Source organism: Mesocricetus auratus, unplaced genomic scaffold (genome assembly GCF_017639785.1).
Source record: "Mesocricetus auratus isolate SY011 unplaced genomic scaffold, BCM_Maur_2.0 Super-Scaffold_100028, whole genome shotgun sequence".
Taxonomy (NCBI): domain Eukaryota; kingdom Metazoa; phylum Chordata; class Mammalia; order Rodentia; family Cricetidae; genus Mesocricetus; species Mesocricetus auratus.
In genome coordinates, this window is record NW_024429209.1 from 25,210,355 (window position 1) to 25,237,719 (window position 27,365).

At 45.1% G+C, this 27,365-nt stretch overlaps 1 protein-coding gene across 5 annotated transcripts in view; it reads left to right on the plus strand.

The window, feature by feature from the left end:
* Positions 1-27,365, plus strand: part of Myt1 (myelin transcription factor 1) — a 64,499-nt gene that overhangs the window by 31,255 nt on the left and 5,879 nt on the right. For 3 of the 5 annotated variants that reach the window (XM_005074567.4, XM_040733059.1, XM_040733058.1), the window contains exons 7-19: positions 621-1,541; positions 4,317-4,451; positions 4,914-5,004; positions 6,048-6,161; positions 8,062-8,276; positions 9,650-9,774; positions 10,472-10,741; positions 13,151-13,305; positions 14,143-14,205; positions 14,326-14,394; positions 18,080-18,142; positions 18,555-18,638; positions 26,034-26,255. In XM_005074567.4, the coding sequence (XP_005074624.1) occupies positions 621-1,541; positions 4,317-4,451; positions 4,914-5,004; positions 6,048-6,161; positions 8,062-8,276; positions 9,650-9,774; positions 10,472-10,741; positions 13,151-13,305; positions 14,143-14,205; positions 14,326-14,394; positions 18,080-18,142; positions 18,555-18,638; positions 26,034-26,255 (2,527 nt within the window). The remainder of the gene's footprint in view (positions 1-620; positions 1,542-4,316; positions 4,452-4,913; positions 5,005-6,047; positions 6,162-8,061; positions 8,277-9,649; positions 9,775-10,471; positions 10,742-13,150; positions 13,306-14,142; positions 14,206-14,325; positions 14,395-18,079; positions 18,143-18,554; positions 18,639-26,033; positions 26,256-27,365) is intronic. The other 2 variants (XM_040733060.1, XM_013116591.3) reach the window with 2 other exon arrangements.

The window sequence follows — 27,365 nt, forward strand, 5'->3', positions numbered from 1 at the left end:
TCTTCCCAAGCTACTGGAATCAGCTGACTTTGAACTGTTGGGATAGAGTTTTACCATATTTTTGAAGAAATCTATGTGGAGCCCTCACTGGTTTCCTTTTTGGGACTCAAGTGAGTGTATGTTCCAGGTAGAAAAGATTCCCAACTCACCTGCTTCTTGGGATACTATATGGCAGTGCTGGCTCTTATTGCTGCTAAGTTACTGGTTCATGAGTTCCACAGGGACAGCATGTAGTGAGAAGATCTGTTATTATGTTTAAAATATTTAAATTAATTTCCTTTTAAAAATAAATGATTTCAATTATGAAATTACTTCTTATCTGAATTTTTCTCTTTAAGTTCTATTGTATAAAATGAAGATCTATCTATTTGAGAAAATAAGTGATAGAAGAGGAACATGAATTGAAAAATATCAAAGTAATCTTAAGCTAAAAATGATTCCCCATGGTTTTTGGATTCAGGCATAAGACTGACATGATAGCTTACACTTCATTTCCTTGTTTTCTGTTGAGGGTGGGCTGGTGGGGCTAGGTGGAGGGATGGCTGCTGCTGGCAGCAGAGACCTGGAAACATTTCTTCATGCTGTCCTCTAGCCCTCATGGTGTTTCTTGATTTATGCAGGAAAAAACCTCATCAAACCCCATTTTGGATCCAACCCCACAAGCAGCCCTTCTGGCTTCTCCAAGGGCAGTTACAGCAGCTACCAGGGAATCATTGCAACTTCTCTTCTAAATCTGGGCCAAATTGCTGAGGAGACCCTTGTGCAGGAAGACTCAGTCCCAGTAGCTAAGTTGGACCCTGCTGTTGTTCATCAGCTTCGGGATGAGGCTGCAATAGGGGCCACCAATGAAGAGGATGAAAAGGACCTCTTTATACACCCAGAGGATGTGGAGGAGGTCATTGAGGTCACCAGTGAACGTTCCCAGGAGCCATGCCCTCAGTCTCTGGAGGATATGATCAGCAAAGAGTCAAGCAAGCAGAAAGGTGTCCTAGGTCATGAGGAGGAGGGAGAGGAGGAGGAGGAGGAGGAAGAGGAAGAGGAGGAGGAGGAAGAAGAAGGAGAGGAGGTAGAAGAGGAAGAGGAAGAAGAGGAGGAGGAGGAAGAGGAGGAGGAAGAAGAGGAGGAGGAGGAGGAAGAGGAGGAGGAGGAGGAAGAGGAGGAAGAAACAACTCCAAATTTAATCTTTGGGGAGGATACCTCCCATACCTCTGCCCAGAAGTCTTCCTCTGAGTTCCGAAGCCCAGAGCTATCCAGTCCCAAGCCTGAGTATTCAGTCATTGTGGAGGTCCGTTCTGATGATGACAAGGATGAAGACTCGCACTCCCAGAAGTCAGCAGTCACAGATGAGTCAGAGATGTATGACATGATGACCCGTGGGAATCTGGGCCTTCTGGAGCAGGCCATCGCCCTGAAGGCTGAGCAGGTGCGCGCTGTCTGTGAGCCAGGCTGCCTGCCTGCTGAGCAGGGCCATCTGGGCCCAGGAGAGCCAGGGAAGGTGGCAAAGCCCCTGGATGTGGTGAGGAAGAGCTGCTACAGCAAAGGTAGGCTAAAGTGGCTTGCTCTGATCACCCACCCTGTCATCCCGTTACTAGGGACATAAATCTTACTGAGGGGTGCAGTGAAGATTGGAGAGAAACATAGCTTGAAGCCCTTATAGGCTAGAGTGGAAGAAAAATTGAGAAGCATTCAAAGACAAATAACCTCAGAACTTGGGACAAAGATTGAGGATATGGGCTTTATACTGTTTCATGTAGGATGATTTGGAGAGATGCATGAGCTGAGATGTATGAGAAAGGGCTAATTAGGAGAGAGAAAGGAAGGCAGGAGGGCTGATACCCTAACTACTGTGCCACTTAGCCATAATCCTGCCAATCTGATTGTCCAGTGACAGAACCTGACATTTAATGACTTCAGCCCTTGAAAGTTGTTTTTTGATGCCATATTTGATCATACTGAGCATGTTCTCCATGGAGTTGGGACCTTTAGCTGACTTGAGACATCTCTCCCATGCTCCTCTGGAGGTCACAGACTGTTGCTAGCTCTGTGTTGTACTTGGATTTCTCTCTAAAGTCTGGGCTTAAGGGCAGAATCTCCTAGTATCACTAAGTAGCTGATGTTTAAGAGAGGGTGGTCAGGCTGGGCTAGTGGAAGGGATTTAGTCTGGATTGATATAAGAGGGAGGCTGGAAGTTGGAAGTCAGGTCTAAGGACGGACTCTGAACAAACGGTGTAGCATAGTTATACATGAGCACCAGATTTGTAGGGCAGGCTGGTTGTGTGCTGCTTGCTATCTACTCATCTCAAGTGCCTCCTTGGCTCAGAGCAGGTGTATGGAGCTTCTCTCCAGGAGAGTCAGCCTCACAATGCCAGAAGGCCAGGCCTTGAATAAGCCAACTCTGAGTTACCCTGGGTTTTCCTTGGTCTGATAGCTCTACTTTAAGATCAGGGAACTGTCCTGACTTGTCTCCTTTTTCCTTGTCCCAGGAAAAACTTTCTTTTATGTATCAAACTCTGTGCCCTTCCACAGCCTGCTTCTAGGAAGGGTTAGCTGATGCTAGGGATGGGGACGTCAAGGAGAGGGAGAGACAGAGGGAGAGGGAGAGGGAGAGGGAGAGAGGTTGTGCAAGGGAGAGGTAATTCAGACACTGGAGTCAGGAACCAAGAAGGTGGGGAACATATATGTAAGAAGCCCTGGGAGGCACACTTGGGTCATGGGAAGACAGACTACAGTAAGAAAATTACAGGAATGAGGATTCAGCAGGAGTTTGGTGGAGACATGAGGACACATTTCTTTTTTTTTTTAAATTTATTTTTCAGTTTAAATTTAGATAAGAAACAAGGTTGCTTCACAAGTCAGTTCCAGGTCCCTCTCCCTTTCCCTCCCCTCCTCCTGTGCCCTCCCCCCAACCCCCATTATCCCCTCATTTCCCCAGGGAGGGTGAGGCCCTCCATGGGGGTGTCCATAGTCTGTCATTTCATATAGGGCAGGGCCTAGACCCTTCCCCAAGAGTTCAGGGTGAGAGTGCACCTCACGTTGTTGGATGGGAGTCCAAAGTCCGTGTGTATACTAGGGATGGGTACTGATCTGCTGCCCAAGGCTCAATAGATTACCTAGGCCTCCTCACTGACACTCACATTCAGGGGGTCTTGATCAGTCCCATGCTGGATTCCCAGGCTGATGCCTGGGATTCAAGAGTTAACCTTTGTCAGGTCAGCTGTTTCTGGGGGTTAAACCAGCCCAGGCTTAATCCCTTTGGTCAGAGGACACATTTCTTGAGATATGATGTAAGATCAGATGACAAATTGATTGGGAACATGTTTTCTGGGTGAGGTAGATGTGGATAATTGCTCTTGAAGTGATACCCTTAAGGGTGAGTCAGACTGGGGTAACAATTTGAGGGGCAGAATTAAGCCAGTATTGTCAAAGCTAGGGCTTGAGGACACAGGTATCAGGGTGCATAGATTGATGGTGAGACAAATTTAGGATAGGTATGGGAGCTTGAGATTTTTCAGACTTTAGGTCCCTCAAAAACAGAAGGCTTTGGTGGGACACTGAATGCCTGATATCACCAAGCCTAGATATTTCATAGATTTCCACCTTTGGATAAACATTAGAGGCCAGGTGCAATTCAGGATTAAATACACAGGACACCAGACAACACCTTTAAACTATGGGAACATACACATATTGACATGTGGAGGGGTAGACATTAGGATTGTTGGAATCAGGTCAGGCACAGGGTTGAGTCCCTCAGAACACCACCACTTGCCTGGATTTGTAGAAATATGACTTCCTACCCATTTGAACTTGGAGCGACTGAACAGGCCTTTTTTCCTCTGCTGGATTTCTGAGCTTGGTTCTGGCATGGTCTATCAAAAAGATGTTTCTCTGAGACATCATGAGGATTCCATTTCCTTCTGATCTCCACACTTAGTGGCCAACACAGGTCTGCAGAGATGAGGTTGGCAACTGAAATTTGGAGTTTATATTTCTGCTGAGGTATTTATTAGTGATACAGCTTTGGATAAGCCACATAACATGTCATCGTCTTTCTGTCAAGCCTCAAGGATTCCTTTTCTCAGGGGTGTTGATAGATACTTTACCTGCAAGTCTTACATACTGCCTACACGACAGCTACTGTCTATTCTGCTGTATGGGGTGGAAGGGTTGTTCCTTGGGCTTTGGAGCAGCTTTTCTAGAGCTGCCTCACTGTCAGCCTCTGTCTTTCTTCAGTCGGTAAAAGTGGAGACAGGAACTTTCCCTACCTCTCCTTTCCCAGTCTCCTGGCTTTGTATAATATGTCCTATGTGTTTTAGATCCTTCCAGGGTGGAGAAGCGTGAGATCAAGTGTCCGACACCTGGCTGTGATGGCACTGGCCACGTTACTGGGTTGTACCCTCATCACCGCAGCCTGTCTGGCTGCCCCCACAAGGATAGAATCCCTCCAGAGAGTGAGTAGCTCCATTCAGGGTTAGCCCAAAGACAGGGTCGTGTGGTATAAGGCAGGGGACAGTCTGCTCAAGTGTTCACCTACAGATATAAGTCTGAGTCAGAAGACTAAATAAATACATACTGTGGGAGGGGTTGTCTGTATTCCCTGAGCTGGACAGATGGAGACCTTCACACAGTTGTCTCTTTGTTCTAAAAGTTTAGGATGTGGATGTCTGTCCTTATTCTTAGACTAGAAGCAGAATTTATGAAAATTAAGTCAGAGCTGTGAAACAGAAATTAGATTCTAGTTTCTTCTATGGGAGGCAGGGTCCAAGTGGGCAGGGCATGCTTGACTGAGTTTCATTATGGTGCCCTGCTTACACAGTTGCAGCCTTTATACAGGACTCCTGCACTTTCCTTGGGCTGTTCTCCATTATGGTCATGCTTGCTCTCATTATTTGTTTTCCCTGGTTTTCTTACAGTCTTGGCCATGCATGAAAATGTGCTGAAGTGCCCCACTCCTGGCTGCACGGGCCAAGGCCATGTGAACAGCAACCGCAATACCCACAGAAGGTAGTGAACTGAGCTGGGACGTGGTAGTGAATTAGGTCTGGGCCTGTAGTATGCGTCCCTGCCTGGGCCTTGAGCCCTTATCTGGGATGGGTTCTGGACAGACATGCTTTGGCAGGTGGCAGCTGAAGGGGCGGCTGGTGCTGCTGCAAGTGCCCTGTGATTTGAGGCGATCATAGGAGAAGTCTGCTATTGTTGTGATCAGAGAAAGTGGAGACTTTGTGTCTTGCCCATTTTCAGAAAACCTCTACATTCTAGCTCTTGCTCATGGGTGAAAGGACAAACTCGGACATAAGTAGGATGTCAACGCCCAGAGTTACCCTGAGGGAGTGCTGAGACCAGGCAGACATGGGGCTTCCAGGCTATTGTCCAGATTTGTTTGCTGTCTTATCTTCTTATCCAAGAGAGGAACGTGCCACACCAAGAGTGTTATAAGCTTGACAAGGTCTGACTGGGCTTAGTTAGTTGGGAGGAGTACCTGGGCTTTTAGAGGTCACTTTGTTGGAAAAGAGTCTGAGTTCCCTAGAGATGTGCTGGCCCAGAAGCTGATAGTTGAGCTCACAGTAGATCCTGGGGAGGGCCAGTGTACTCCAGGAGCAGTACTCAGGTTGTGGCCTGAGTGTATTCTTTTATTTCCCTGAGATATCCTACAGAATATGTAGACATGGTTCTAGAACTCAGCCCAGGCACTGAAAGGGGAGAGAGATGAGGAAGAAGAGGGAGAAGGAGAAGAGGGCTGAGTTTGGCATCTATGCATTTAGAAGAATCCTTTGTCCACAGTTTGTAGAACTTTAGGGTATATTTCATTTTCTGTGAATTATCTCAAATAGAAATGGCCAAGAAGTTTGTCCTTTGAGGGTTTAAGACAGATCTGGATGGACAATCTGTCCTGTAGAAATGACAGGTGTGTTACCAGCTCTGGGCTTTATGTGCCTAGAGCTCTTGTATCTGAATGGTGTTGCTCCCAGGGCCACATATTTGGCAACCTAGTACAAACATTATCTTGGAGAAAAAGGCTCAGATGTCTCTCCTTTTCCTTCCTCTAGTTTGTCTGGGTGTCCCATTGCTGCTGCTGAAAAATTAGCCAAATCTCATGAGAAGCAGCAACTGCAGACAGGAGATCCTCCCAAAAATAACTCCAATTCAGATCGGATCCTCAGGTGGGTGAGATAAGCTGCTAAACTGAAGGAGTGTCAGCAGAGACTTCAATTTAGGGCTGTGTGGTATGCATATGCTTCTTGGCACACAGGACACATCTTTTGCCCTCAAAGAGCCTCATCCAAGGTGCAAACAGCTGCCCAGCCTTAGCCACAGTGTGTTCTGCCTTTCATTCTCCTGATGTGGTCAGTGAAATTATTCAGTGTTAGTACGTGGAGATAGAAGACTGCATCAGTTGAGGGCCTCACTAAAGAGGGAGCACCTAGTTGTCCTTATATCTCCCCACCTAAGAATGGATCCTATCCTAGGGCAAAGGGAAGAAGGGCACAGGACTTGCTCCCCTAAGTGCTGCCTCCTGTGGGTACTAAGCATCTGAGACAATAGAAGGCATAGGTGCATGTAGGTGTGTGCATGCCTGCATGCTCTTTATATATGTACACCCAAATGGGAAAGTCCACACATGTGTTCAAGTGCATGTGAGTGTATGTTGTCATTTAGGGGCCTTCTAAACAGCAACCAGAACATATCTGCCTAATGACTCTCCATACAGGTAACCTTGGAAAATGGGTGTTACAAATAAGGCCAGATGCTTGGGGTCATGTCTAAGACAGCATTCCTGGTTGGCTTGTCTTCAAACACTTCTTTGAAGTCAACCATAGTTCCATGATGGGGACTATAGGTTCATTCGAGACACTGAGGGTACACCTTTGGTCCTCACTAGCAGGATACATAGCTCTCCATTTCCCTGAGGATATAGAACTCACAACTCCTCTCTTGGTTCTTGAACTCCTGCTCCATGTTTCTCTTCTCATATGTAGTGTGGGAAACAAGACCATGTCCTCAGCAACGCCAGTCACTGGCTGACAAGGCACTATTGCCTCCTTGCAGGACCCCTGACCACAGGCTTCCTTCTTGACTGCTTTCCTTGGCAATGCCATAACCTGGTCATTCTCTGGCCTACTCCAGAGGGGCCCTCAGTCATAAACCACAGCTTGAGGGGGTAGGGACTTACTTTTCTGTTCTGTAGAGTACTTGTGTCCCACCCGTAGATACTTTTGACCTTGTGGGTCCCAGGTAGCACAGTTGTCTGTCTTGTTTTTCCTTCCAGTTTTTTTTTTTGTCAGTTTCTGGCTGATCCTTTCACCAAAGAATGTCACCAACTTCGAGGTCAAATTAAATGTCTTCTTGCTGGTATTAGATAGTCTTGCTCTTGCAACTTCACCAGGAGTTGCTGAGCTAGTGTCCAGACTAGGATTTCATTCCACACAGGGCCCACCCCACCAGTGCTCTAATGTGATCGTCACAGGAGCATAAGAGTGATCTTACAGTGTCAACTTGCTGGTTTTCTCTCTATGCCAACATTCAAGTTTCTGAGGCAACCAGTTCTCAGAAGTTCTCACCATCATTTCCAAGTACCATTGATCACTGAAGTCATTGGCTATTCCACACAGGAACAAGGAGAGCTGGGGGTTTTTGCTGGAGCTCTCTTCCCTCTTCCATTTCCCCTCCACTCTGAGATTCCTGTTCAGAAACTCTCACTGATTGTGTAGCTAAGCTATTGGAACCTGCTCTTTTACATTTTGAGGGAAATTTATGCTTGCTACTCTGGCTTACTACTAGCATGAGAGCACACTATTTCTTTTTGGGTTCTATTGTTCCCTCTTTGTAGGCATTTATTCACACTGATTATAAATCTGTTTCAGGGGCCCTTCACCCTGGAAAGCAGAATTCTAACCAAACATTAGGGGCAGGGTTTTGGGTGTGTGTATATCTCCCTTTGTTTTCCTTATCACCTGACTGCATGAAGTCCTGGCTTGGACCATTGAAGGGTGGAGGGAGAAGTAGCATGGGGTCTCTGGGTTCCCAGCCTCACAGGATCTGCATCTCTGTCTCATACCCCAGGCCCATGTGCTTTGTGAAGCAGCTTGAGGTTCCTCCTTATGGGAGCTACCGACCCAATGTGGCTCCCGCCACGCCCAGGGCCAACTTGGCCAAGGAGCTGGAGAAGTTCTCCAAAGTCACCTTTGACTACGCAAGTTTTGATGCTCAGGTTTTTGGCAAACGTATGCTTGCCCCAAAGATTCAGACCAGCGAAACCTCACCCAAAGCCTTCCAATGTAAGTTGGGGAGAATTGTTTAAGGTCTCTCCTCTCACATTGCTCCTGAGAGGGACGGTGGGGGAGGGATTCTCTTGGGAGCTCGGAGGGATAGGGTGTGGGCCTAGTCCTCACCCCCTCTTTAGCTGCCCCAGTGGGGCAGTTGTGGCCTCCTTAGGACCTGCATCTTGCCCATGTCCACTTTGAACCTTTATGTGTTTCCTAATTATTTATGAAGAAAAACGTGGGTCTGTTATGGGTGTGTGTGTCCAGAGGCTTGGGAATCACTTCACTGATATGGTCTGCCCTATGGTGTTCACTTCCAGCATTACCTCTAAGGAGGGTCCAGCAGAGCAGGGTGGTACCGTGGCAGGAAGCTTCTTGGTTTCCTGAATAAGGACAATCTTACTGGAAATGGAATTGTCTATGACATTAGCCACACATTTCAAGGGCAATTATACTGTCAAAAGTAATTCCTGGAAATGTTCTAGAATAATCATCCCTGCCGTTTTCTGCCACTTACTTCACTTCTTTGTGGTTAGCCTTGGAAATGCATGAAAGATGGAAAAGTACCCAGTGCACTGGAGGGATCCAGACATTTCCCAGTTGACCTTGTCAACTCCACAGATGGCAGGGACAAGTTTCTAGTTTGTTAGGATTACAGTTCTTAGAGTTAATGGCCCTTGGGATGAGTCTTTTCTGGACTCCAGCAGACTCTGCTGGGCATGCTCATGTCTCCAAGCATACTCACTTGCTTAGAGCCTGTGATGACATTGCTGGGGAGGGGCTCAAAATAAGTTTTCCACTTGTCTGGATCTTTCTGGAAATACCAGTGGTTTCTTGATTACTCTGAGAATGATTTTAAAGATGCAGCATAACTGATAGAAAAGATAACACTATATCTTCAATTATGGTATCCTACTTATGGCCTTGTTGCTTTATTAAGGTAGTAATAATTATTGGGGACCAAAAGTTTAGCAACATCTTTTGTATGATGGAACAAAATTTTCCATGTATATGGGATTCCGAATATGCATCTTATTTACAGAATTATCTAGCCTCTAAGTATTTGTTGGTGGACAAGGCTTTTGCTTGTTTGAAATTACCAAATCCGTTGAGAATATTTCTAGAATTTTATTATTTCTGCCCACATTTTCATGAGATCAGAAATGAGATGCCTTTTCAGTACTGGAGACAAGAGCAGTAGGAGGAGTGTGTGATAATGTTGGAATGTTGTGCTCTGACACCTAGCTCTCTCCCCATTTGTCTGCTGTCTTCATCTATGTTAATCTGGGATGTTCCCTTTTAGCATTCAACCTTTACCAAAGTCACCTCCTTCAGGTGTAGTCCTATCTCCCGGTGGCTTTATGAGAGTACTTTATCTTCTTCTGCAGGCTTCGATTACTCTCACGATGCCGAGGCTGCGCACATGGCTGCCACTGCCATCTTGAACCTCTCCACTCGATGCTGGGAGATGCCAGAGAACCTCAGCACAAAGCCACAGGACCTCCCCAGCAAAGTGAGCATACCCTGCTGAAGCCCTCTGGGGAGAGAAGAATAGGTGGGGTTTATACTGAGACATTTGCAGCAAGAAAATGGCTGGTGCCAAGAGCAGCAGGGAACTAGCTGATGTTTTTTTAAAAATATTTATGTGCATATGTGTGTGACTGCATGAGTCTGTACGCATCATGTGTGTGCAGGTGCTCAGGGCCAGAGGCATCAGATAACCTGGAAATGGAGTTATAAGCTGTTGTGAGCTGCTTGGAATAGGTGCTGGGAATTGAACTAAACCTGGTTCTCTGCTGGGCACGATATATGCTTTTAACCACCAAGACATCTCTCTATCCCTTAGTTGATATTTTTTATTACCTTTTGTCCCTTTGGTTATGGCTCAGATAACCTAAAGAGTAGATGAGTGGCCATGAAAAGAGTTGGTGGGCTGTGCAACTCAAGGTCAGGCTTATGCCATGTAGTGACTGACACGTTTTGGAGTCAAGGACCTGTTCCCTCTCAAACTTGTGATGGTCTCAAGGGTCAGCTTCCTAATCTGTAGAGGAGAGAGAGGCTGTAGGGCCTCTTTTCATGAGGTGAGGATGTGGTTCTTTCCTCTCAGCAGATCACTGTTTCCTTCTAAGAGAGTCAGTGTTCTGACCAGGAGACACTCTCAGGAAGGGTCTCAGTTCGCCAGCCCATAATCTTATCCTTCATATTTACAGGCTGTGGACATTGAGGTAGATGAAAATGGAACTCTGGACTTAAGCATGCATAAACACCGCAAGCGGGAAAACGCTTTTCCCAGCAGTAGCAGCTGCAGTAGCAGCCCTGGTGTCAAGTCTCCTGATGTCTCTCAGCGCCAGAACACTACCAGTGCCCCCAGCAGCTCCATGACTTCACCCCAGTCCAGCCAGGCCTCCCGCCAGGATGAGTGGGACCGTCCCCTAGACTACACCAAACCTAGCCGCCTTCGAGAGGAAGAGCCTGAGGAGGTGGGTGCCAGCATCCTGTGTGTAGCCTGAGTGTGTAGTCTCGAAGCTGCTTTCAGGGCTGCTATGAACACTGCTTTCTTCTTAGTATCTTTTCTTTGCAAGGTTTATACAGAACCTCTGAGAGGTCTGTCTCTTTCCATACAAGATTCTTCATCTTCAGGACATCTGAAATTCAGGTCACAGTCTACAGAAAATGTTTCACCTGCACTATTATGTTCAGTTTTGTTCCATAAAGAGGGTGGGTCTTCTCACCTCTGAAGAATTTACTGACTAGCAACAATGTAGACTTTCCAAAGAGGAGAGGGATAATTCATATTTCCTGGGGATGATTTGGGGAAAGATTTTTTTCCTTGGTTTTGTGAGCCTTTCATCAAAAGCTTAGCTCTGATCTGCCCAGGTTTCTTTGCTCCACTTCCCCAACATATTCCATAAAACCCAGTTGCTGTTCAGACAGTTATTTGATGCCTGGTTCTTTGGACCAGGGCAGTGAGAAACTACTGACACAGGGGTGTTGGACATGGGAATCCTTGTGGTAGGCAACGATCTGAGTCCCCAAGAACAACTGACTGGGGAGAGACAGTAACTTGACATTGAAGTCTGAATTGGAGCACTCCCTTTCCTATTGTTTTACACCTGAATATAAAATGTGTGATCTAAGGTGTGAGCTCCTCCACCCTACAAGGATGCTTCCTAAGAAAGAGTCTGAACAGCCAGTGTGAGACCAGCAACTTCCACCTTTAGGAAATATTTGGAGGAAGCAGGGTCATATACCTCTAGAAGGCTGGTGAGGTAGCACCTTCCCCCAACTCAATCTGCTCTCCTGTAAGTTAGTCCCCATTTCAAATCCTTTTCCACCCTTAGGTGAGACACAGGACTGCTCCATTTTTAGAGGGATAGCTGGGCTCCTGGTTTAGGTAACATGGTACAGTTAACAGCGGTTAGGTCTCATTAGTGGAATCCTGGGGTGAGCACTTATGGTAGAGAAGTGCACATAGAGCCACATCTATTGGATTCTGTGGAAACTGAATCATTCTTGTACTAGACTGCAGCCCTAGTGGAAGCAGGTGTGCCCTCTATGTAGTATCTTCACTGTCTTCTCTTGGGCCTAGAACCTTCCAAGATTCATGCTTTACTCTCTGGGTTAAGTTGTTCCCTAGTCTGCTAACCATGATTTCTTAGGCTGTGGGTTGGTAGATGTCTTGGTACCCTTCCCTGCCTTTTCCTTAGCATAAGTTCAGCTCTGGCCTTTTTAATTACATTCTCTCAGCATATCCTCTTGCAATATCATCTCCCCAGGAATGAGCTGGCATTTGTAGTGGAATCTCTCTCCGAGGTCCTGAGGTCCTCCCGCTGAGTCCTGTCCTATGCTCCACATCCAGCCTTTGCCAATTGTCCACAAACCTTTCCTCTCCCAACCTTTCCTAGTCATAATTCATCTCCCCCCTCAAAACTCTTAGGTCAGTGCTCCCCATTCTTTTCCCTCTGCCTTGGATTCCTTACTCAGACCCTCCCATCAGTCCTGCCCAATTGTTCACCAATTTTGACTGCAACTGTCCTGATATCATGGGTACTCTGAGCCCTTTTTGTTCAGGGCCTCTACTTTCTGGCTTCACTGACCCTGAAGACTTGTCTGAGCACCTTTGTCTAGTTGCTCAGGCAAACAAATCACTATCCTTGTTTAGTGACAAGAATCATAATAGCTACTGCAAGTTGTCTCCTCAGAGCTGCTCTGTGGGCTGTAGTTTCACAGGTTTCTCTTGTTTGAGGGTTGCATTTTTTTAGATGCAGTGCTTGAATCGCCTGTTGAAACCTGTAAATAGGTGTATCTCTGGAATATGAAATCTGGTGTATCTGTCTTGCTAGAAGCAATTATTCAAAGGCTGTAAGAACCCTGACTTTCAATGGAAGACCTGTCGTTTCTCACTCCCTGTGCCATACCCATGAGGCTTTAGGTGGTAATAAAATGCACCTAGACCCACACCTCAGTTAGTGGTGTTTGTCAAGGGTCTGATTTGGTCAAGGCATCATGTTGTGGGCCAAGGGTCTCAAGCTTACTATGATTATCATTAAGCTACTAGTATGTTATCTAACTCAGCTTTGAGATACTGCAACAACCTTATTGAGTGCCACTGACAGATGAGCCCTAAAGAGTACTGCATCCAGGTATTCATTCTATGGCCATTTGGTGGAGGTTGGCCAAAGCCAAGCATCCTGGCCTTCATAGTGTGGTCTTCTGTCTGGAGGTAGCTAGGTCTTCCTCCCTATTTCATAAGGTAAAACATCTTATGGATACTACTGAAGGGTCCCTCTTTGTTGCCCACTAGGTTGGACATCTGGCTTCCTTGCCAGTTGTTAAAATATTCCCTGCTGGTTTGTTTTTGTTTTTTTGTTTTTGTTTTGTTTTTTCAGTCAGAGCCAGCAGCACATTCTTTTGCTTCTTCTGAAGCAGATGATCAGGAGGTGTCAGAAGAGAACTTTGAGGAGCGGAAGTACCCAGGGGAAGTCACCCTGACCAACTTTAAGCTGAAGTTTCTCTCCAAGGACATAAAGAAGGAGCTTCTCACGTAAGTGCTGTTTTGGCAGGCTGGTCTCCCATGAATCTTGGGAAAGCAGGTCTGGTTCCAGAACTCAGCAACCACCTAGATCCAGGTAGCTCACAGTGATGAGGTTTCTGTCAGATCTGCACTGAGCCGGATATGAACATGATCCTCTGAAAGCAATTAAGAATGAGGATGCTCCTCTGGTCCAGCCCATAATCCAGAACACAACAGGGCAAGATGATGATTGTAGTCATGGGCAGAGAAGTTCACAGACATCAGCTCTCACTTTGGCAGCTGCTGGACCCCAAGCTGGAACGAGCAGAGCTTTTCATCAGCCTCTAATGTCACATGTGAAGGATTATGCCTAGCACCCTTTTCACTGGTGATCTCACCCTCACCTGTGTTCATGGCTAGTTTTATGAAGGATATAGGGGTCCTCTTTTCCTTATACTGCACCCCACTGGTTTCTTCCTACCTTGGTACCCATATTTCCCAGGGTGTCTGGATCTCATTTTCAGAGAAGATTGTGCTGTTTTAGAAGCTGGAGAAGGGAGGAGTGCCCCATCCATATGTTCATGAGCATACATGTGTACACATAGCACGCATATCCACATGTTCATGAGCATACATGTGTACACATAGCATGTGCATGCACACACAGCACTCATGCTTCAGAGGCATCCTTACCTCAAGTTCACTTTCCTTCTTGAGTTAAGGTTAATTTGCATAAGAGAAATTTCCAGTCCCAGAAGTGAGGGCTGTGATCTGAGGATGTCCACCTGCCCTTGGTTGACTTGTTCTGGGGGAAGGTCTACAGGTGTGCATGACCCTCTGTTCTGATGCTCTTTTTCCTTTATTCAGCTGTCCCACCCCTGGCTGTGATGGCAGTGGTCATATCACCGGGAACTATGCCTCCCATCGCAGGTTCGTGCCCTGCTCCTCTGGTCTGGCTCCAGTGCTTTGTGTGTGTTTGGGGGGGTCTTTCTCCTCATCTCCTCTGCTCCCCTCTATGGCTCACCCCATATCCCATCTCTTCTCTTTCAGCCTCTCTGGTTGCCCTCTTGCTGACAAGAGCCTCAGAAACCTCATGGCTGCCCACTCTGCTGACCTCAAGTATGTTTGCGCTCACTGACTGCCTGTCTCTTGGGCAGCTCCCTGGCTTTGCTCTCTCCTTTATGAGGCTCCTACCAAGTCAGCCTTCTCTAAGGTACCATCCCAGGCTGGCTCTGCTTTCCTGGGATGGGGAAGAGGAGCAGGGCTGACTCTGCTTGGCTGGGCTGCTGTCCTTGCACCTGTGGATCCTGCTTTGACCAATCTGACCTCTAAGCACTGTCCATCTCACTTGTTGGATCAGAGCTCCTGTACCGCTCCAGGTCTTTCCCAAGAACTCTGACATGGCTTCTGGGCCTGCTTTTCCTACTGCCATTCTAAATGTTGAGAAAAGCTGGAACTTGGCTGTGGCTTGGCGGCTACAGGCTACGGAGCTCTTGTCAAATGAATTATCACTAACAGTGCCAGAGAATGCCCCTTGCTTTCCTGCTCCCTATGCCTTGGCTGCTCTGTTTCTCCCTGGTGTTCCCCCCACCCCAATCCTACTCAATGCTCTTGCTTCTCTTTTCTGGCCCTCTCCATGCTTCTGTGCCTCTCTGCCTTAACACATAGGCAGAGCAGGCTCTGTGGGCACCACAACTGTCAGTTTGCCTGACAGTCCTTGAAAGAGAAGAGCAAGCACCCAGAGGTTTCCAGGCATCTATTCTCTTGGAGCTGGAGATGGGGCCTTCATTGTTTCTGGCTTTCATTTTTCTCTGTTGACCTGTGACATTATAGCCTTCATGACCCTGAGCTGTGGTTACCTTGTTCACAGGACCAGAGCCGAGTAGAGACCTAGGAAGAGGGAGTTACTCCCCTGTTGTCCTATTCCTCATAGCAGGACCAGGATCTTCCCTCTCATAGTCCTTTGTGATAGGGGCTCTGAATCCAGGCCAAGACTCACTGCGTCTGTTTGGGGAACAGACAGGTGATGGATACTGGTACCTTCTGGACAAGAAGCTAGAATGCTGACAGAGGGGACTTGAGCTGATTTGTGCCAAGACAGAAGTCCATGGGTTTCCAGTTTCACTCTAACCAGCTCCATTCCTTCTGGTAGTGAATATCAGGTTTACACCTTATAGGCTCATATAATTGGCTCATTCACTCACCAACACTGTAGTCTAATCCTGAAACTCAAAGTTGGAGAACAGTCCTGTAGGCTCAGTGAACACCTCTCCATACTTTTTATTATCTTTTTTGTATTCTGGCTTACCCTCACACTTTTTTTTTTTTTTTGTTTTTTCGAGACAGGGTTTCTCTGTGGCTTTGGAGGCTGTCCTGGAACTCGCTTTGTAGAACAAGCTGGCCTCAAACTCACAGAGATCCGCCTCCCTCTGCCTCCCGAGTGGTGCTGGGATTAAAGGTGTGTGTCACCAACGCCCGTCTCCTCACACCTATTTTTATATCCAGTTCTGCTTCCTTTTCCAACTGTGATTAGGGGTCATGGATTTCCAACACAAGGCCTACAAAACTCTATTTCGGGATATAGCCATACATTCTGTGGCCCTAAAACAGATATTGAGGGCCAAACAGGAGGAAACTTGGCTGATCCAGTCAGGAAATAACCCCTGGGAGGGTTTGCACTCTAAGCCTATGAAAAAATTTAATACAAAACTTGTATGGGAACAGCAGAGGAAAGTCTCCTTTCATGGGTGGGTGTCTCAGGTGTCTCCACTGCCTCCAAGGCTTTTCTAGTCCCAGAGCTCTTTCTGGGTTCATTATCTCATTGCTCAAGACTCCAGTATGGTCCTAGGAGAAGGTGACCATGACCTCTTTCACATATTTCCTGATACCCCAGTGCTCCCGGGGTCCTTATTCTGTCTGGGTAGGCATCAGGCTGGCCAATGCAGTGCAAATGGAGTTCTTTTTGTGGCCCCCCTATAAATGGAAACATGCGGAAATGTTCAGGCATGTTCTCTGTTTTTAAGCAAGTTCCAGGGTCATTTATTCTCCTTCATTGTGTGACAAGGGGCTGTCTTGAGCTGCTCAGTTCACCGTGGTGGGAGTATACATACTACTCCACACTGTGGAGCCATTTCAGGCTATAAAGAGTGTAGGTAGCACCTCTGCAGCACAGGAATGAGACACAGTGGGAGGTATGAGATGCCACTTAAGTGTACATTCTTCCTTCTTTTCAGGTAACACACTTAGTCGAAGCAGATGACAGACAGGATGCAGGCAGTTCTAGTTCTTGTGGCAGCCTTCATAGCGAGTATATAGAAGATACCTAGTCCTCTTAGTCTGTGGACACTGTCCTCCTTGAGTATAACTTGAAGGAAAGCTATCAAATAACACATTAGCAAGAAATTCAGAACATTCTCCTGTGTGTTAGGCACCTGCTTGTTCTCTGGGAGCCATAGACCCTCCCAAGACTCACTGGTGCTGTTGAATATATATATCTGCATCTAATCCACTCACAGCTCAGAGGCCTGGGTTGTTATATGGCCACTGGGTGACCACCACTCTTTGCTCTGAACCTCTGCTGGATGCTCCCTTGATATGAGGACAAGGAGCCTCAGACTGAGCTTCTTCCCACTGAGAGGAGAAAGGAACTATTTTTGGTTCCCTGTACTTGGACCTCTAGTCAGGAGGGCCACCATGGTGGTAATGTAGCATTTATATCACTATATGGCCTCATAAAGACTAGAGAAAGATTTGGTGGGTCAGCTGCCTGAGAACCAAAGAAGTATCCAGTATGTGACACAGTGGGGTACCCAAGGAGTCTGGAAAGACACACAGAGAAAGATCTGAGGGACCAGAAAGAAAGTCACAAGAGGTGACGCCAGCTGTGCCGTCCTCCAGACTCCTGGCTTCTGTCTTTCATATAGGAAGTCCTATGTTCCAAAGATCAGATACTGTTTGTGTACAGAAGGTCAGAAGCTTCCCCAGGCTAAGGTGCCATGGATAACCAACACCAAATATTTACTGTTTCCGATAGGATGGCACTGTGATTAGGGGCAAGATGTAAAGCAGCAGATCTAATGAGATGGGTCCAAGTCAACACCATTTAATAAACACCTGCTGTCGTTTTTCATTTAGGAGAAAACAACTCAAGAAAAGTCCATGTTCATAATTTAAAGTATAATTTCTACCACTTTATGGAATATATTCATGAGACTTTTTTGATGTATTTGCTTGAATTTTATATTCTGTGTTTCCAATTTACCCTTGCTGGGGTTCGTCAGCCTATAAAAGACACTGGCTGAGTTCTACATTTACCAAGCAGGGATCAGGTCAGTGGCCATACATCAGGTACTCATGGGTATCTCTGTGAGTTCTTATGATTAGACTTAAAGCTGAGATGTGTTCTGGATAACCAGAAGAGACTGGAACCCAATAAAAGGCTAAGCTGGGAGCCCACAATCTCCTGTGGATGCAATGGACACAGCAAACTGTACCCAATGACCTATCTTGGTATCTGGTGTAAAGCTAGTCTCATTCAGCTACTCTTTTCTTGGCTTTCTGGGTTCCCCTGGGAGTAGCTGGGCTTAGTACTGAGTCTGTGATATGACCTTATTGATACTGAATACCTGTTGCTGGCAATAGCAGGCTGGGTAAGGTATGTGATGCTCCTTTGCAAAGAGATGCATAATGGGGGGGTTGTTTGAAGGATCTAGAGCTTATAAATGATAATGGATTCATTTGAGAGCTGAGTCCAAAGGGACAAATATCTTTACAGGCTATGGTCTCATCTCATGTTTCTCTGCAGGTGCCCCACACCTGGCTGTGATGGCTCTGGCCACATAACAGGGAACTATGCTTCACACCGGAGGTGAGTGGGGCCAAGGGTAGTGGTGAAAGTTCTGACTTAGACAAAGTTCTAATGTTCTGAATTAGATATTAAAGTTGCCGAAAACTAGAGTCCATTTGTATCTCTTTTGAATTATTGGTTCTTCCAGAATTTCTCAGGTAACCCTACACAGTAAAATCAAAGTATCAGATTAGAGGCTCCTGGAGACATTTCCCACTTCTGATTGTTCTGTTGCCCTATTTGAAAGTTGTGTATGAGCCAACTCTGTTCCACAAGAAAGCTTAACTGATGAGTCAGCTGACTGATTGATCCTTTCTTCCCTCCTTCCCACCCCCACAGGGGGCCACAGAACTTGAGGGAGTAGCATGAGGCAGACAGTGAGGGAGCTGCTGTTCTGGGACTGAGGTGGCATGTTTTCCTCTTTCAAAACCAGTTTGTCAGGCTGCCCACGTGCCAAGAAGAGTGGACTCAAGGTGGCGCCTACCAAGGATGACAAGGAGGACCCCGAGTTGATGAAGTATGTTGGGTTATTCTGGCTCCTTCATTGTTTCGAAAAATTGAGGTTTTTTTTTTGTATGCTTAACTAAACAACAAGAAATAAAATGCCTTTTGAATAGAAACCTGGGAATATCAGAATTTGGGAGGTTAGAAGCAGGATCATTGAGTTTAAGCCTGCCTGAGCTACTTAATGAGAACCTGTCTCAGAACCAAACCAAACCAAACCAAACCAAACCAAACCAAAACAAAACAAAACAACTTATTCTAGACTTTTCCTCACATCTGGTCATTAAACTGATTGATGATAATAATTAATTTTTACAGAATTGGAACCTGACACATTGTTTCCTGAAAACTGAACCCAGACCATGTTCTCTGGGTTCAGGTCAGAGGTATTTTGGTGGGGCTTTGGGAAGTTAAGTGCCCTGCTGCCCTGAAGTGGTTCCAGGATCCTCACAGGCTTTGAAGTCTGTTTTTGTCTGGCAAGAAGGTTCATGTGTGAAGTTTTAGAAGGCAGTTCACTAGGAAGATGCTGATCTTTGAATATTATGGGTCTGACCACCAGCAGGTCTGTCTAGAGCAGTGGTTCTCAACCTTCCTAATGCTTTGACCCTTTAATAAAGTTCCTCATGTTGTGGTGACCCCCAACCACAAAATTATTTTTGTTACTACTTCATAGCTATAATTTTGCTACTGTTATGAATTATAATATAAATATCTGTGTTTTCTGACTGTCTTAGGCAAGTCTTGTGGGTCGTTCAACCCACAGGTTGAGAACCCTTTGTCTAGAGCTAGTTAAGCAGGAGAGACTGGAAGAGCTGAAACTGGAAACTGTAGGGACTAAAGAGGATATCCTTGGTCTTTATTTTCTTTCCTTTACAAGGAACTCCTTTCTTACCACCATGGTCTAAATGTCTTTTACAAATCCCTTTGTAGAGTCATTTGTTATTGTTGTTGCACCCTTCTGTAAACCTCCAGAAGTTACTGAGAGTCAAGGAGTAACATTTGTAGCTCCCCTTTCTCTCCATATCTTTCCTCTTTCCCTCAAAACACATCGAAGTTATCCATTAGGGAACTAAAACCACCACCTGTTTTACCAACCTAGATTGCTTATCCTATTAATTTCTTATATTCATTTCATATATATTTTTTGTATCCTATGTAAATGCTCACCAATAGGTGACTTCAGCCAAGGAGGAGTTCAATAATCAAGTAGATAGGATGACTCTGTGGGCAATCAGACTCTTTTCCCAGTCATTAATGTCATTGTCCAATGGGCCCATGAACAAAGTGGCCATTGTGGCAGAGATGGTGGTTATGCATGGGCTCAGCAACATGGACTTCCACTCACCACAGCAGACCTGCTGCTGAGTGCCACATCAGTCAACAGCAGACACCAACACTGAGCCCCAGATATAGTGACATTCCCTGATGAGTATCACACAAGTTCTAATTGATCTCAATAATAAAATCCAGAGTCAGGTATCGGGGTAAATGCTGAAAGATCAGAGAGACAGAGGAGCAAGCCACAGCCAACTCTTACCTTGCTAATTCCTCAGCTGAAAAAGGGCTGAGCTCCTGTCTCCTCCCTCCTTATATTCCTCTCTCTACCCAGTCATATCACTTCCTGTCTATCTGTACAGACCTCCAGACTTCTATGGTTAGCTAGTGGGTAGCTCAGCCCTCTGGTCTTCAGGAAAGCTTTCTTTGTTAGAGTATAAACAAGATATCACCACATTACAGTTGGTGTTGCCACCACCAACTGTTTTGTTTAGCCTAATAAAATGTATTTAGTTTTTACAACAAAAACTGTAATGGGTACTAAATTAACAACGCAAGGCATGTACTGGTTAAATCTTGGTGTGAAAAAAAATACTTTTCTTCTTGAGAATCCAGGAATTTGCCTGGGATCATATGGATGCCTTTATCGAGCATACCAGCAAGGACCCTGTGGGCTGTGATATTGTTGGTGAATTATACTGCATTTGCAAATGATTAAGGTTGAGATTGGTATTTCTTAAATTAGCTGGGAAAATAGTTTTCTTTCTAAAGTACTGTCAACTTTGCTTTTTTAAAAACAAAACCTTTGCAACTAGGAAGAGACTGTGATCTTGATTTCATGTAGACTAAATATCATGCAGCACTTACAGGATGAATTTCCTAATATCTTTATGACAAGAATGGGATGCCTGCAAGTATTTCCATTTTACAGAGCCTCCCCTCACTCATAAAATATTTATAATTGACCAGCATCTTTAAACAAGTGCACATTAAAGCAGGATGGGATTTTTTTTTTTTAGCAGGTACGAGTTTTGCAAGGGTTGTAGTAGAATTCCCATTCTTTTTTTAATTGACTTATTTTTTACATTCCAATCCCAGTTCCCCTCCCTCCTCTTCTCCCACTCTCTCCACTCCCCCACCCCACTCCACCTCCCATCTGCTCCTTGGGGAGGGTAAAGCCTTTCCTAGGAAGTCTACTAAGTCTGTCCCATCATCTCATTGAGGCAGGACCCAGGCACCTCCCTGCCCCCACACCCCTGTGTCTAGACTGAGCAAGGCATCTCTCCATATAGGATAGGCTCCACTAAGTCAGTTTGTGCTTTAGAGTTAGATCTTGGACCCACTGCCAGGGACCTTAAAGTTTTCCAATTTTGTGGAGTACAGGTTTTTGAAGTATGACCTGATGATTCTCTGGGTTTCCTCAGTGTCTTTTGTTATGTCCCCCTTCTCTTTTCTGATTTTGTTAATTTGAATATTCTCTCTATCTTTTGGTTAGTTTGGATAAGGGTTTGTCTATTTCATTGAATTTCTCAAAAGAAACAACTCTTTATCTCATTGATTCTTTGTATTGTTTCTATTTTATTGATTTCAGCCCTAAATTTGACTATTTCTTACCATCTACTCATTCTGAGTGAGTTTGCTTCTTTTTATTATAGCATTTTCAGTTGTTCTATTAATTCACTACTGTGGGATTTTCCCAGCTTCTTTATGTAGGCATTTAGTGCTATGAGCTTTTCTCTTAGCACTGCTTTTATTGTGACCTCTAACTTTGGGTATGTTGTGCAGTCATTTTCATTAAATTTTAGGAAGTCTTTAATTTCTTTATTTCTTCCTTGACCCAATGGTGGTTCAGTTGATCACTGTTCAATTTCCATGTGTTTGTGGACTTTCTGAAAATAACATTGCTGTTGAATTCTAACTTCAAGCTGTGGTGATCCAATAGGATACAGGGGATTATTCCAATTTTTTTGTATCTGTTGAGGTTTGCTTTGTTACCGGGTATGTGGTCTATTTTTGAGAAGGTGCTGAAAAGAAAGTATATTCTTTTGTGTTTAGGTGGAATGTTCTATAGATGTCTGTTAAGTCCATTTGAGTCATAACATCTGTTAATTCCCTTATTTCTCTGTTAAGCTTCTGTCTGGCAGACCTGTCCAGTGGTGAGAGTGGGGTGTTGAAGTCTCCCACTATTAATGTGTGGGGCTTGATTTGTGCTTTAAGCTTTAGTAATGTTTCTTTTGCAAATGCAGGAGCCCGTGTGTTTGGGGCATAGATGTTCAGAATTGAGATTTCTTCTTGATGGATTTTTCCTGTGATGAATATGAAATGCCCTGCTGCATCTTTTTTGATGATTTTAGTTTGAAGTCTGTTTTGTTAGATATTAGGATAGCTACACAAGCTTGTTTCTTAGGTCTATTTGATTTTTTCTAACCCTTTACTCTGAGGTAATGTCTGTCTGTGAGGTTGAGGTGTGTTTCTTGTATGTAGCAGAAGGACGGATTCGGTTTTCATATCCAGTTTATTACCCTGTGTCTTTTTATAGGTGAATTGAGACCATTTATATTAATGGATATTAATGACCAGTGATTGCTAGTTCCTGTTATTTTTGTTTTTGTTGTTGGTGATGGCATTGTGTCTGCAATTCCCTTCTTTGGGATTTGCTGCTGTAAGCTCATCTATTGCCTGTGTTCTTGTAGATGTAGCTGACTTCCTTGGGTTGGTGTTTTCCTTCTAGTACTTTCTGTAGGGCTGAGTTTGTGGATAGGTATTGTTTAAATTTGGTTTTATCATGGAATATATTGTTTTCTCTATGTATGGTTATTGAAAGCTTTTCTGGGTAAAGCAGTCTTGTGTGGCATCTGTGGCAACTTGGTATCTGCATAACATCTGCTCAGGACCTTCTGGCTTTCATTGTTTCTGTTGTGAAGTCAGGTGTAGATCTGATAGGTCTGCCTTTATATGTTACCTGGCCTTTCTCCTTTGCAGCTCTTAATGTTCTTTCTTTATTTTGTATGTTTGTTGTTTTGACTATTATGTTGTTAGGGAACATGGTTTTTTTTTTTTTTTGGTCCAGTCTATTTGGTGTTCTGCAAGCATCTTGTACTTTCATAGTCATGTACTTCTTTAGTTTGGGAAAGTTTTCTTCTCTGATTTTGTTGAATATATTTTCTGTGCCTTTGAGTTGAACTTCTCCTTCTTCTGTTCCTATTATTCTTAGGTTCGGTCTTTTCATGGTGTCTCAGATTTCTTGCATGTTTTGTGTTAAGGATTTGTTGGATTTAAAATTTTCTTAGACCAATGAATCTATTTCCTCTATCATATCTTCAACACCTGAAATTCTCTTTTCCATCTCTTGTATTCTATTGTTTATGCTTGCACCTGTGGCTCCTGATTGTTTACCCAGACTTTCCATTTCCAGGATTCCCCCAGTTTGTGATTTCTTTATTGGCTATATTTCAAATTTCAAGTCTTGTATTGTTTCCTTAACTTATGTGATTGCTTTTTCTTGATTTTTTAAAGGGATTTGTTCATTTCTTCCAATTTTTTGTTTATCTTTCCCTCCATTTCTTTAACGGAATTTTTCTTTTCCTCTTTAAGGCCTCAATCATCATCATAAAGTTATTTTTAGGTTGTTTTCTTCTGCTTCATCTATGTTGGGATGTTCAGATCTTGCTGTTGTAGCACCACTCTAGTGGTGCATCTCTTTCTCTAATCAGTATAGGCGGAGCTTTGCTTCAGGGGGTCTCTCTTTCTCCAATTGGTATAGTTGGGGGCTGTGGTTTCATTGACCACTCCTTCAGGCACAAGCAGAGCAAAGCCTCCTGTGAACACTCCTCCTGGTAGAAGTGGGCCCTAGGCTCAGGTGGTCACTCCTTGAGGTACAGGTAGGGCTATAGTTCCAGCAGATGCTCTTCCCTTTGGAGATGGGTTCACAGCTCCAGTGATTGTTCCTCTAGGTGTAGGTGGGACTGAGGGTTCAGTGGTTGATGTAGCAGTGGGGTATCTCCAACAGAGAAATGGCAGTGGATGCTGGTTGGGACACAGGTGCTCTTTCCCAGAGGAATGTCTTGCAATAGTTTCTGGAAGCTACTGCTAGAAACCACTACTGTCGTCTCACCCAGTGGTTGCTCCCTGCTCCTGGGTCTGAGGCTTGGACCTCCCTCTGATGCTGCTTCTGGGTTGATCTAGATCAGTATCTTCAGCACAGATTGGAAAAGGTTATCAAATGGCAGGTTCTTCCTTGCTCCCACTCATTGCTCTCAGCATGCTAACTTCCTTGTGCAGTCTGGAAACCCACAAGCTCCTTTAACTTTGGAGATGAACAGTTCAATTACAATTCAGAATTTTTCTTGAAATATTTGGTTGTAAAGTTTACTGCCATGGTTACACCTTGTCCACTTCAGTTCTTGAGGTAGTGTGCACTGAATTCCCATTCTTTTCTTTTCTTTTTCTTTTTGTATTCCAGAAAGACTTAGGTTCCAGTCCAAATTCCCATTCTTAATGTTTCATATAAGCATTGGTTGAGACTGAGTCATGTGAACACTTTGAGGTCATAAAAGTCAACAGGAGTTCCATGTGGACGTCAGGTGTTGGTGCTTCCCTTGCTCTATTTGCCACACCTGGAGGTCCACGTTGCCCCAGCAACCCTGCATCTGACAGCTATTCCTCTGTTCTGTGCTATCTTGGACTCACGTCTCATGTTCCTGCACATATGGCTTCTGTGCCCTGCTGTGCATTCTGGGAGAGATAAGCTCTTCAGAGGAGCATGGAAGCTTTTCAGCTCATGCCCTATTCATGTCTTAATATGACATCAAAATGGATGATTTTGAAGATTTGACACCATGGTTAAGAGAAAGGAATCACTCCTGAATAGTGCTTATTCATGAGATTCCAGTAAACAGCAACAACTCCTCCTTGCAAGGAGGTTAGGAGTTTTACAAGTGGTTAGAAAATTTTACCTGTCTGGAGTGGCTGAAGAGCCTACTTCAGCTGGCCATTTGAACTTGTGATATTGGGAACTCAGTAGGGGTCCTATCTCAACCCTAAGGTTAGTTATCTTTGCATCCAGATTTAATGAGCTAGACATTGAACATGAGCTATCTAGAGCCCCTGTGTGTGTGTGGGGGGGGGCTCTTGGTGTGTCCTTGTTGTGGGCTGCAGGCTGAGATCAACTTGTGCTGACCTTGTGTACATTCTTTTATCTGAGGTCTATGTAGGCTGGAGGAGCAAGAAGGGAAGGAGAAGCAAGAGAGAGTATAAAGATAGATAGGAAACTATCTCCAAGGTTTCCTGGAGATGAGGTGTGGTGTCACTGTGCTGCTGTTAACTTGCTACTTTTTGGCTGGACATTGTGCCCTATGCTCCAGGAGTAGGATACAGCAGGAGACTATGTAGCAGCAGGAGACTTCTTCTGGTCTCCATCTTCCTGAAGATGTTCTGCCCTGACTTCTTTGTATTCAAAGAGAACTCCTTAAAGTACAGCAGCAGTATCTTTGAGTCCTATGTATTTGCCAGGTGCTTAGCATATAGTGAATATGTGACGAATGATGACTTGATAGAGTTTCAATTGTTGGAGAGGACTGGAAGTTTTTAGATTGAAGTTTTGTTCTGGGACATGGGTGCATTCCTGGAGGCCCTGCTCCCCAGACCTCACTGGTTCAAGCTAATCCTGGGACATTTGTCATCCACATCTATTTTATTGCCATATGATTTCTGTCTCTTTTCAAATGCCTGGAACAAAGGAAGCACTGTTCCTGGCCAGTCTCCAGCAGAGTGATTATGGGAAGTGAGAGCCAAGACTCTCCTGTCTGAGCACTGTGTTCTCCAGACACCCATGGGTACCATGCTATGATAAGTCTCAGCTCGAAGCTGTAGGTTAACAGGACCTATTGACCTGCCTTGCCTAGGGTGTCCTCATCACCCTCCTGATTTGCAGTCCTGCTATGCAATGGCCAAGGGGAAAGAGGGAGATGGATAGCAACCCCATCTGGAAAGCCAGCTATGGGATTTGACTGGCTTCTTGCCTCACTCAAAAGTACGAAGTGCATAATGCTGGATCTCTAGAGCCTGGCTTTGCAGAGTTCCCAGATCCTTCTACCTAGGGCCCCTGTGATCACCTCAGTCTTTCTGTGTCTAGGTGCCCAGTTCCAGGCTGTGTGGGACTTGGCCACATCAGCGGCAAATATGCCTCTCACAGGAGTGCTTCTGGCTGCCCACTGGCTGCTCGGAGGCAGAAAGAGGGTGCTCTCAATGGTTCATCTTTCTCCTGGAAATCGCTGAAGAATGAGGGCCCTACTTGCCCAACCCCAGGCTGCGACGGCTCTGGCCATGCCAATGGCAGTTTCCTCACCCACCGGAGGTACCTGAACCACATGTCAGCAATCAGGGACATTTTGGCTGGGACATAATCCCTGGGGGTGGGAGCAAGCCAGTAGTACTCAATGGGACCAGCAGTTCTACCAGGAAAGGCAAGACCCAAGTAGGCAGCTGAATGAGAGAAATCATGGAGGCTGTTGGCACCAGATGGTGTTTGTTTCACTTTCAGAATGTATTTGTTCTCATAAGTGTTCCTCTGCGCACTCATGTTTATTTTCCCTATCATCAGTGCCATGCTAAACACGGAGACTATGAATGAATAGACTCCTGTCTCTGCCCATATTTGACTTCTTGTCTCCTATACTTTGTGTCCTGCTTCTTACATTGGGGCCTGGTTTTTTTTTTGTTTGTTTGTTTTATTTATTTTTTTAATTTTGGGCAAAGGCACTTGCTTGCTTTGCAAGGGACCTGATAAACTATACGTCTTCTTGACTAGACAGTGTTCAGTCTATCCCCTGCCCACAATATCTACCACAGGGCTGAGTTGACCTTGTTTCATCAGACCCCTTTCCACTCTGTTCTAAAAAGCCACTAATCTGTATCTAGTAACCTTCATCTGGAGTGAAAGCCGATGCCTACTCCCTTTTTTATTCCTCTCTCCCTTATTTCTTCTTCCACCTACAAAGTTAGTTAATACATCCATTAAACAAAAACATTTGCAGAGAGTACACCTAACATCATGGAGTAGAGACAGAGGAGACAACCATCCTTTGCCCTTTTGTGTGTGTGTTAGGTCGGGTGGGTGAGGACAGATAGTATAAACAAATGAGAGTTATTGAATCTGGTGAATGGTGAACAGGGATCGGGGGGGAAACAGCAGAGTAGTGGGCGGAAAAAAACCCAGAAGCTTACTCTCCCTGAGATGTGTATAGGACAAGCCCTCACATACCTGGAACTGGGTAGGGCTTGGTATACCTACTTGATGAGGTGACAAAGGAAAGGAGGTAGAAGTTTGTAAGTAAGTATCTAGTAAATTGCCTTTGAGAGTGGTGGACCTAGTTAGGAGTACAGAAAAAAATGGGGTCTCATTTGAACAGCTGGGGTAGTCACAAGATATACAGCATAAGGGAAATGCCAAGGCCAGAGATGAGGC